The sequence below is a fragment of the Lepidochelys kempii genome, chromosome 18, assembly GCF_965140285.1.
Source record: "Lepidochelys kempii isolate rLepKem1 chromosome 18, rLepKem1.hap1, whole genome shotgun sequence".
NCBI classification, from domain to species: Eukaryota; Metazoa; Chordata; order Testudines; family Cheloniidae; genus Lepidochelys; species Lepidochelys kempii.
The window spans coordinates 6,569,204-6,580,934 of NC_136397.1; the positions used below are offsets into that span (position 1 = coordinate 6,569,204).

Sequence of the window (11,731 nt, forward strand, 5' to 3'; positions counted from 1 at the left end):
TGTCTTATGAAAGGAGACTCAGGGAGCTTGGCTTGTTTAGCCTAACTAAAAGAAGGTTGAGGGGAGATATGATTGCTCTCTATAAATATATCAGAGGGATAAATACCAGAGAGGGAGAGGAATTATTTAAACTCAATACCAATGTGGACACAAGAACAAATGGATATAAACTGGCCACTAGGAAATTTAGATTAGAAATTAGACGAAGGTTTCTAACCATCAGAGGAGTGAAGTTTTGGAATAGCCTTCCGAGGGAAGTAGTGGGGGCAAAAGATCTATCTTGCTTTAAGATTAAACTCGATAAGTTTATGGAGGAGATGGTATGATGGGATAACATGGTTTTGGTAATTAAATATTCATGGTAAATAGGCCCAATGGCCTGTGATGGGTTTTTAGATGGGGTAAGATCCAAGTTACCCAGGAAAGAATTTTCTGTAGTATCTGGCTGATGAATCTTGCCCATATGCTCAGGGTTTAGCTGATCGCCATATTTGGGGTCGGGAAGGAATTTTCCTCCAGGGCAGATTGGAAGGCCCTGGAGGTTTTTCGCCTTCCTCTGTAGCATGGGGCACGGGTCACTTGCTGGAGGATTCTCTGCTCCTTGAGGTCTTCAAACTACAATTTGAGGACTTCAATAGCACAGATATAGGTGTGAGGTCTTTTTTAGGAGTGGTGGGTGAAATTCTGTGGCCTGCATTGTGCAGGAGGTCAGACTGGAAGATCATAATGGTCCCTTCTGACCTAAATATCTATGAATCTCCGTGTCTCTCAAACTGATCCTAGGTAACTGACACTCTCAAACTGATCCTAGGTAACTGACAAGACACGTTAGACAGGGATTTTGATTATTTTAGCCCCCTGATAATCTTAAATATTAAATTATCCTCGCTCACATCAAAGCCGCACAATTTCTAAAAATAAGAATAAGATTTTTTGCTTGGGGGGAGCCCAAAATTGCCACTATTTTATTCCACCTCAACATAACACAAAATAGAAGCTGTAAATCAAATGGCCTACTTTTGATAGCTATATATGACATGCTTTGAGCCAGCCTGGATAGAACGACAGACAGAGATTCAGGAGACCTGAATTCTCTACTTGGCTCTGCTGTTGACTCATGTGGGCAAGTTGTTTCCCCATCTATAACTGAGAACAAAGATTTTCACTCACCTTTGTAAAGATCTTTTGAGAGCTGCAGAGGAAAGTGCTATCCAGGAGTTAAGAGTTATTACGATTTGTACAGTTACTCACACATATCTATAACATGGGCAGAGTCGGCAGGACTTGGGATCATTGAGAATGGTCATGGTGAGTGTTTGCCCATCTCCAGCTTTGTCCTGCTTTGACCTGCAACCTGACTAATCAATTGGCTGTGTGTGCGCGTGTGTGTGAAAGAGAGAGAGAGAGCTCATTATTCTCTCTAGTGGCACAGCTTCTTACATTCTCACAGCTGAAGTGGGAGCGGCACATGCTTTTGATGCTGAAGGAATTAGGTATCTGTCTTCATTTGACTGTGGTTCATTATAGCTATGAATCAGAAGACATATAAGCAGTACGAATTGCACCCAAAAATCATTGTAAATGCAAAATTGTGCCCATCAAAGTGAGGCCATTCTGAAAATCAGACCCTCTGACAACATGCAGCTTTAAAGATACAGTGCTTAACTACCAAAGGGCCTCCAAAAACATGTGTGCACGCAGGCCCGCTGACAGCAATTCCAGGCCTCAGGGCAGAACAGTTAATGGGCATGCACGCACAAGCTGCGCCTGCATGGACACGGTCCGCCTGACATTTCGGCAGTGCTGAGCCTGTGCTGGCTGGTGCCCAGTGACCTGCTGGCTGCACTGCTGGTGCCCAGCGAGCTGCCGGATCCGCTGCTGGGCGTGCTCTTCCGGCACGGCCAGGGTTTCCAAATGCCTGCCCGGTAGGGTTGTCAACTGTCTAATCGTGCAAACCCAAAGACCCTTGCCCCGCCCTCTGCCCCTTCCCTGAGACCATGCCCATGCCATGCCCCTTATCCAAAGCCCCGCCCCCTGCACCATCCCCCCTCCCTCCGTTGTTCACTCTCCCCTACCCTCACACAGTTCCACCAGGCTGGGGCCAGCAGTTGGGGTGCTGGAGGGGATATGGGGTGCAGGCTCTGGAAGGGAGTTTGGGTGCAGGGTGCAGACTCCAGGCTGAGGCAGGAGGTTGGGGTGCAGGAGATCCGGGGGTCAGCTGCTTACCTCGGGCGGCTTCCGAAAGTGACCGGCACACCCCTCTGGCAGTGGCTTCTAGGCAGGGGGCCAAGGGGTTTTCCCGCACCGCTGCCCACAGGCACCGCCCCTGCAGCTCCCACTAGCCACAGTTCCCAGCCAATGGGACCTGCGGAGTCGGCACTCAGGGTGGGGGCAAGGCGTGAAGACCTCCTCCCCAGGGGCTGCAGGGACGTACTGGCCGTTTCTGGTAGCGGTGTGGAGGGTGGGCAGGAAGCCTGCCTCAGCCCCTCTGCACTGCCAGCAGCTGCCGGGGGCCCACGGGCCCTTTTAAATCGCCTGGGCCCCTGGGCAGTTGACCCCTTTGCCTCACGCTGTTGGTGGGCCTGTGTGCACATGCAGGCCAATGTCTACACATGTAAGGCCCTGTTTTGCATATGCATTTTGGAAGCCCTGTGGGAATGTACCACTGAGTTGGAAGCTCCTAAATACGTGGAGATATCACGGGAATACAGAACTTTCAAGACTGGAACAGACCCAAGGTCCATCTAGTCCAGTAACCTGTCTACAATAGGGGCCAACACCAGATACTTCAGGGGAAGGGGCAATAAACTCTGGAGTAGACAGACGTGGAAGAATCTGACCCTAGAGGAGTTCATCCTAATCCCTAATAGTTAGTCAGAGATTTGCTTGAAACTTGAAGCCTGAGGTTTTACATCTTTTCCCATTTTTTTAGTAAATGCTAGTGTGATTCTGAATATTCTTGTTGTCCCTATAAGTTCCAGCTCCTCATAGCAAAATTCAGTGTTTATTCCCACAACTTCATTTGGCAGTGAGTTCCACATTCTAATTCCACATTGTGTGAAGAAGAGTTTCCTTTTACCAGTTTTGAATTTGCCACCTTTCAGTTTCATTGAATGTCCTCTTGTTATTGGGTTATGAGGCAGAGAGAATAGAAGTTCACAGTCCACTTTCTCTGAACCATTCATATACAGAGTGATCGTACCCTCTCTTTATTAGTCTCCTCTCTAAAGTAAACAGTCCAAATCTTTTCAAACTCTCCTCATATCTATCTTCCTTCTTCATATCTTCCCCCTAATCATTCTTGTTGTGCCACTCATCTAGAGTTTTCTCTGTTCTCATCTCAATTAACCCTTTCCTTTTGGTGACCTAGCTGCAAGCTGCCGAGACTGAAATCAAAGACTTACAGTCAGAGTTTGAGTTAGAGAAGATTGATTATCTTGCCACCATCCGCCGGCAGGAGCGGGACTGCTTGCTCTTTCAGCAGCTTCTGGATCAGGTGCAGCCCCTCATACGGCGTGACTGTAACTATAGCAACCTAGATAAGATCAGATGTGAGTCCATCTGGGATGAGGACAGCAGCTGCTGGAAACTCCCAGAGCTTGTCATTCAAAAAACCAGCCTCCCTGCAGGTAAGAAAGGTATCTGCATTGTCCTCCATCCACGCAGCTTATCTCTGCTCACTAGCATGGCCATGTGTATCGCATTTGGATAGTATTTGCTTATAAAACCTTGGTTTGGCTCACTTGTACAGAATAGACTGTTATCTTTCTGTGGGAGCCTGGATGACAATCTAGCTAAATGAGGACAAAAGTATCTCTTCCTGGAACTTCCTATTTATTTTGAACGAGATGTCACTGATTTGAGTAATAGTATGGAATCTTGTGTTAAACCACACAACAGTATAACCCGTATCTGATTAAATATCATAAGCGTCTCTGGGCCTTTAGTGGAGAGTGAACTGGTAACTGGTGCTTAACATAAAAATGTTGCCCTTCTCCCCATTCTTTTCCTTCAAGGACCTTGAAGCACTTTATGAGATTAATGAATTAGGCTTCACAAACCCTCATCAGGTAGGTATTCTTAGACTGGTTTTAAAAGGGGGGAAACTGAGGCACAGAAGGAGGATATGACTTTCCAATGTGCCATAGTGAGTCTGTAGTAGAGTGTCAAGTATCAGGGGGTATCTGAAGAAGTGGTGTTTTACCCATGAAAGCTTATGCCCAAATAAATCTGTTAGTCTTTAAGGTGTCACTAGACTCTTTGTTGTTTTGGTACTAGAGTGGGTGCTGGAACCCAGGATCCCTGATCCCCAGTCCTGTGCTTTTTATTTCATTCCCTTCTGTGTATTAGCTGCCTTAGCCCAAGAGGTGAACCATTTTCCCTACAAGGTTGAAATATTCACTGCACAGACCTGCAGACCCCACATGTAGTTGCACTATGGTATGTAACCTGTCATTTAAATCAGCTTCTGTGCCCAATGACTGGAGGATAGCTAATGTGATGCCAATTTTTAAAAAAGGCTCCAGAGGCGATCCTGGAAATTACAGGCCGATAAACCTAATTTCAGTACTGGGCAAATTGGCTGAAACAATAGTGAAGAACAGAATTATCAGACACATAGATGAACGTGATCTGATGGGGAAGAGTCAACATGTTTTTTGTAAAGGGGGCCAACAAGCATGTGGACAAGGGTGATTCAGTGGATACAGTGTACTTACATTTTCAGAAAGAGGGCTTTCTGAAAATGTAAGTACACTGGTCCCTCACCAAATAATAATAAGGTGAGTAATAAAAAATAAGGTCCCTCACCAAAGGCTCTTAAGCAATGTAAGTTGTCATGGGATAAGAGGGAAGGTCCTCTCGTGGATAGGGCCCTACCAAATTCATGGTCCATTTTGGTCAATTTCACGGTCATAGGATTTTAAAAATCATAAATTTCATTATTTCAGCTATTTAAATCTGAGATTTCACAGTGTTGTATTTGTAGGAGTCCTGACCCAAAAAGGAGTTGTGGTGGGGTCGCAAGGTTAATGTAGTGGGGATTGCGTTAGTGCTACCCTTACTTCTGTGCTACTGCTGCTGGTGGCACTGCCTTCAGAGCTGGAGAGCAGGGGCTGCTGGCCAGGAGCCCAGCTCTGAAGGCAGAGCCACCGCCAGCAGCAGCACAGAAGTAAGGATGGCCTGATATGGTGTTGCCACCCTTACTTCTGCACTGCTGCCTGGAGAGCTGGGCCCTCGGCCAGCAGTCACTGCTCTCCGGCTCTCCAGCTCCGAGGGCAGTGCAGAAGTAAGGGTGGCAATACCACAACCCCTCTACAATAACATTGCGACCCCCCCTGCAATTCCCTTTTGGGAAATACTGGTCTCCCCTATGAAATCTGTATAGTATAAAGTAAAAGCACACAAAAGACCAGATTTCATGGGGGGAGACCAGATTTCACGGTTCGTGATGCGTTTTTCATGGCCGTGAATTTGGTAGGACCCTACTCATGGATCAGTAACTGGTTAAAAGATAGGAAACAAAGGGTAAGAATAAATGGTTAGTTTTTAGAATGGAGACAGGTAAATAGTGGTGTCCCCCAGGGGTCTGTACTGGGATGAGTACTGTTCAACATATTCATAAATGATCTGGAAAAAGGGGAAACAGTGAGGTGGCAAAATTTGCAGATGATACAAAACTACTCAAGATAGTTAAGTCCAAAGCAGACTGCGAAGAGTTACAAAGGGATCTCACAAAACTGGGTGACTGGGCAACAAAATGGCAGATGAAATTCAATGTTGATAAATGCAAAGTAATGTACATTGGAAAACATCATCCCAACTATACATATAAAATTATGGGGTCTAAATTAGCTGTTACCACTCAAGAAACATCTTGGAGTCATTGTGGATAATTCTCTGAAAACATCCGCTCAATGTGCAGCGGCAGTCAAAAAAGCTTAACAGAATGTTGGGGATCATTAGTAAAGGGATAGATAATAGGACAGAAAATATCATATTGCCTCTGTATAAATCCATGGTACATCCACATCTTGAATATTGCTTGCAAATCTGGGTTGCCCCATCTCAAAAAAAGATATACTGAAATTGGAAAAGGTACAGAAAAGGACAACAAAAATGATTAGGGGTATGGAATAATTTCTGTATGAGGAGAGATTAGTAAGACTGGGACTTCGCAGCTTGGAAAAGAGATGACTAAGGGGGGTATGATGGAGGTCTGTAAATCATGACTGGTGTGGAGAAAGTAAACAAGGAAGAGTTATTTACTCCTTCTCATAACACAAGAACTAGGGGTCACCAAATGAAATTAATAGGCAGCAGGTTTAAAACAAACAAAAGGAAATATTTCTTCACACAGCACACAGTCAATTTGTGGAACTCCTGGCCAGAGGCTGTTGTGAAGGCCAAGGCTGTTAACAGGGTGCAAAAAAAAACCCTAGATAAATTCATGGAGGATAGGTCCATCACTGGCTGTTGGCCAGGAAGGGCAGAGATGGTGTCCCTAGCCTGTGTTTGCCAGAAACTGGGAATGGGTGATGGGATATGGATCACTTCATGATTACCTGTTCTATTCATTCCCTCTGGAGCACCTGGCATTGGACATTGTCGGAAGAGAGGATACTGGACTAGTTGGCAGGTTTCAGAGTAACAGCCGTGTTAGTCTGTATTCGCAAAAAGAAAAGGAGTACTTGTGGCACCTTAGAGACTAACCAATTTATTAGAGCATAAGCTTTCGTGAGCTACAGCTCACTTCATCAGATGCATATCGTGGAAACTGCAGCAGACTTTATATATACAGAGAGAATATGAACCAATACCTCCTCCCACCCCACTGTTGGGATCTGATCTGATCTGGTCTGGTCTGGTCTGATCCAGTATGGCCATTCCTATGTTCTTATTGGTAGGTGCATAACATGTGCCATCTACTGGATAAAAAGTGTAGTGCGAGGGTCCTTCTAATCCCCCTATAGCTCAGTAAACAGTGATCTGGGGTGTCTGTAAGCAGCAATGGGGAACAAGGGGGAGAGTCAGGAAAATCTGAAACTGATTCAGTGCTGCTGGTTCTTTAAGTAATGCCTTTGTTCTCTCATAGCAGTTCCATCATTGCCACAGACTAAGCCAGCCAGGAAGAGCTTCTCAGGCGAGAACGGAGAGTTGATGATGGTAAGCTGCACTTCTCCTCCTGGGATCCTGAGGGAGCCTTCTGAGAAGAGTCTATGTTGCTACGCAGCTGTTCCTTCTGGAGGAAACAGGCAGAGGACTGAGTGGCTCCAGTGGAACTCATACCCAGCCATCACTGGCCATTAGAATAAGACTGGCAGGGCTCAGAGGTGTGTGTAAAGCAGAGTAAATAGTGAAGCAGTGAGCTGGCCTCACAGTCCAGTGGCCAATCAGTGGAGTGTAGGACCCTGGCCAGCAGGGGCTGGGAATGCTGGGAATCCAGCCTCTAAAGAGGAGAGAGAACCCAGACCAGAATGATTGAGGTGGAGCCTTAGAGCAATTCCAAGACTAGAAGGATAGTGCATTGGCTGTTCTCTGTGGGGAGCTGGGCTCAAGTTCTAGTTAATTGGTTGCATCAGATTCTTACTCCTGAGGGAATTCTGCACATCTCTGGACACGCAGAATGCCTTTGTCTCACATAATTTTATATTTTCCTGCATAAAAAACATTCTGCCCAAGAAGTGCTGCAGTTCCGCCTTTTAACCACCAGAGGTCGTTGTGGCGCCAGAACAGCCGGCTGCGTTCATGCTGGCTGTTCTAGCGCCACAGCGGCCTCTGGTGGGCAAAAGGCGGAACTGCTGCACTTCTGGGGCAATATTTTTTGTATGCAGGAAAATACAAAATTCTATGCCCAGAATTCCCCCCCAGAATAGAGTTCATCACAGCACCAGGCCCGCGGAGCCAGCTTAGGACAGAGTGGAGCACACAGGGCTGCTAGAGAGTCACAGATTGGGGTTCAGAATGACTAGTGGTGGAGGACACACTGGAGAATGGGCTCAGGAGCTAATGGGGTGACAGCATTGAGCCTGGGGACAGGGACTGCAGAGAACCATGGGGATGAGGGGTGCGGGGACATGGGCAGACGTGCCTGACTGAATGGGAGAGACTTGGGGTCAGCCAGGGTCTGCATGGGGGAGGCTTCCCAACACCCTAACAATCCCACTCCCACCCCCAAAAGAAAAACCTCCCACCCACACCCAACAATCTCCAGTGTAGTGGAATTGCACCTGTATCATTACATGTTGGACTTTGCTTACAGGTATTGGAGAGGGTGGCAGGATGTAGCCCGATGCCTGTCCAGACTATGCCCAAGAACATGTATTCTGTAGTGTTACTGTTGTTACCCAGATTGAATCATGTGTTCAATCACTTCATATTATCTCTGAGTCTCTGGCCCTAGCTCATGGAATGGTGCTTGGCTGCTTAAGAGCTGGAGTTGAGGGGAGTGCTGCTCACAGCTTTTTGTGATCCCAGCAGGAAGAAGACCGCTACAAACTGATGCTGAGCAGGAGTGACAGTGAGAATATTGCCAGTAACTATTTCCGGTCCAAGCGAGCCAGCCAGATCCTCAGTGCTGATCCTATGAAGAGTCTTGGTAAATATCCCAAAACTCTCCTTTCCTTTCCTCCGTGTGCTGGTATCTCCTCCAGTGAGGGTTCCGTTCCTGGCATGTTAGTCTAGAGGGATTTGTTGTTCCCCAGTCAAACAGCCTCTTTAATGGACCCATTCCTTTTTTGGTGGTGATAGCCATTTTCCCCTCTGACAATGGTTCCCTAGAGTTGCTCTAGCAGACCAGATGTTGATAAACCTACCTGTAGTGATTTGAATGATTTGCTTCCAGTGCTTGTAACTTGGAGGTAATTCACTTTCAGAATGTCATCCTGACCAACACTTGCTGTCTTTTGTCCCTCCATAGGGTTGCCAATCATCCTAGTTTTTGAGGAAATAAAGCAGCACGGGTTGGAGGTGCAGAAGCAGCAGTCTTAGCCTGTGTGTCATTCAGTGGTGCTAGTGATTCCTTTTTAAATTTGCCATGGACTTAGTCCTTGATGACAAGTGCCCTTTATGTGTCTGACTCAATTTGTTTTAGGGATAGCTAAGCTCTGTAAATGTACAGCATGGGCCCATCTGTGCACAGAACTCCCATTGAATTCAATAGGAGTCTCTTGCTGATGAGGCCCTCTGTTTTTTGGTTTTGGTTCTTTGTTCCAAAATTAATTAAAAACAAACAATGTACTGCGCTGCAGAGCTCTGCAGTCTCTGAGCCAGCACACAGAAATAAATGCAGCTGTGGATGAACGGTCACAGAGCTTTTCATCTTCAGGTCACTGGTTCCAAAGTAGACTAGATAGGTCTAACAAAAGATAACCACCCTGTGGTAGCCTGAGTGAAACAGATTTTTGTGGGGTTTCAGTCTAATTCCTGTTGAAGAGCTGTCTGTATAACAAAACCCATCACCACAGTTGGTGCTAATTGGTATCCTTGCTAGCAGAGACTGGATGGGCTACAGACACTCCTATCTTACCTTTAGAAATGGTCTCATGAGGACAGGATTGAGGCACATTGATGAGGCAGCATGGAGAAATGTATCCAATTACTTCCTCTTCTGTGAATGAACCCTATTACTGGTAGTCTCTGAGGTGCCTGTCACGGTAGCAGCTGGGCACTTCAATTACAGAGAATAAGCAGAAAGCCAGAACAAAACAAAGATATAATCAACAATTCAACCACGCATTGTGTCATGAAAGTCATTAAACTCTGGCTGTGATGCACTTTCAAGGGGATGTGGGCATCAAATCCCAAATGTGGGGACAGTCCACTGAGAAAGCTCAGCCACCAGGCATGGGGTGTTTCACTCTCCAGATACATTGCATATTCAGATAACCAACCAATGAAATGGTCAACTCCAGTTCCTTAATATGAGTAAATTACATGCAAAAATCTGTAAATTTCCTGACTGCCTTCAATAAAATTCATGGATAAGGTTTTACTGCAGCTGGGAACTTGGAAAAGCATTGCTGAGTCTTAACAGACCAAACATGTCGGTATGTCCTGTTCCTTTACTCTGCAGCCCATCATAACTCCCCTCCTGTGCTGAATGCTCCCCTGAACAACACCACCTCCAGCATGGCACCAGTCTCTCCTTCACAGACTGTGGAGATGCCCCAGCCACGTCCTTTCCGCCTTGAGTCGCTTGACTTCACCACACCATCCTCCAAAACAAAGCGGAAGAAGGGCAAAAACAGCTTCAGCAGCGACCCCTTCTGAGTGAAGTGGCCTCAGGTGAATACGGATCCTTCTGATTGTAGTGGCCTTCATGGACTCCAGTCCCCTGTGGCCCCTGGTGGCAGTGTCTGCTCAGATTGCAGCAACCTACCTTGGCAGTTACCCTCTTAACAATGTAGCATTTGGTGGCACAATCCTCTTATCACAGCGGCTTTTGGAAGGGACAGTTTGACTTTCCTTTGAGTTTAGGGTCAGTGGAGACAAATGCTGCTTCCAGGGGTTTTAAAGTCTGTAGTGACAACTCCAGGTTCAAGCTGGGGCTGGCACATTCCTCCATGACCTGCTTCCCTGCCACATGTGTTCAGCAAGCGCTGCACGTTTAGTCTTCCATTCAGGTCACTGCCGCCCCCAGCAGGTGGTGGGAAGTCAAACCTCTGTATTTGGACTAAAATCTTTAGGTGATGTGAGGAAATTCCTCAAAAAAAGCCTTAAAATCACTTTCCGTATTTCCCAATGCAAGTTTCCTAGACAGCACTTACTTATTTCCTTTTGGATGTCACAGCCACAACTTGAGCTCATGTCCCATACAGACTTCTCCAGTCTTATTCCTCATTGCAATAAGACAGAGAGAGCTTCTGGCAGTATCGTTACCATATCACAGCCATTTCTGCTTTCTCTTCTCTTGAGAAAGAGTCTTAAACTGACATCATTTATGAGGCACAGACTCTGTTCTCCAAGAAAATACAGTTTGCACATTTATTCCCTGACTCCTCTAGATCAGATCAGAAACTGCAGTTCAGTGAGACAGTGGACATGATCGCTCCTGTCCTTGTGTTCAAGATGTTAGAGTTTTGTAAACTGTATGTTGACTGTTTATATTTTAGTCATTTATCTTATGTGCAGGACATCTGGTTAATGATCACAATACATTGCCTTTTAATGACAAACTCAATCTGACTGCTGTTATATTTAGAGTTCACGTTCCTTTGCATTTTTGCCAGATGTTGCATACATTGGCCACTATCCCTCTAGCTGTAAAACACGGGGTGGGGAGTGCCTTGCCCATCAGCTTTTGCTTCATATTCTGCCGTTGATCAGCAAAAGACACTGCCAACCCTAGGTCTCCTAGACAGTGAGAGGCGACCCAAATGACAGAGCACAGCTGAGGGAAGAGGAAAGGGACACATGCTGCAGCGTGGGTACGAGCAGTGCCAGTAGGAAATAAGCTCCCTGTGGTGGGCAATAGAGCACAGTTTACAGCCCTGTTCGGACAGTAACAGTGTTGCCTACTCTCATGATTTTATTGCAAATCTTGCAATATCTGGTGCTTTCCATAAAGCTCCTGGAGTCATGTGATTACATGGGACTCAGCTTTATTTTAACAAGTAAGTTTCTGACCCTCACAGTGGCAGCAGCATTGCTAACCCCAAATGTTCAAAAATCATGAGATTGGCTTTCATATCATGAGATTATGTAAAAATAATAGATTGGGTGTCCTTTTTAT

At 46.1% G+C, this 11,731-nt stretch overlaps 1 protein-coding gene across 9 annotated transcripts in view; it reads left to right on the forward strand.

Annotated features, from left to right (window-relative positions):
- KIF17 (kinesin family member 17) overlaps window positions 1-11,174 on the forward strand; it is a 49,689-nt gene extending 38,515 nt beyond the window's left edge. For 4 of the 9 annotated variants that reach the window (XM_073316719.1, XM_073316720.1, XM_073316724.1 and 1 more), the window contains 4 exons: window positions 3,371-3,629; window positions 7,094-7,164; window positions 8,476-8,596; window positions 10,073-11,174. In XM_073316719.1, coding sequence (XP_073172820.1) covers window positions 3,371-3,629; window positions 7,094-7,164; window positions 8,476-8,596; window positions 10,073-10,269 — 648 coding nt within the window. In that variant the 3' untranslated portion in view covers window positions 10,270-11,174. The remainder of the gene's footprint in view (window positions 1-3,370; window positions 3,630-7,093; window positions 7,165-8,475; window positions 8,597-10,072) is intronic. The other 5 variants (XM_073316722.1, XM_073316727.1, XM_073316723.1 and 2 more) reach the window with 3 other exon arrangements.
- Window positions 11,175-11,731: the final 557 nt, after the last annotated feature.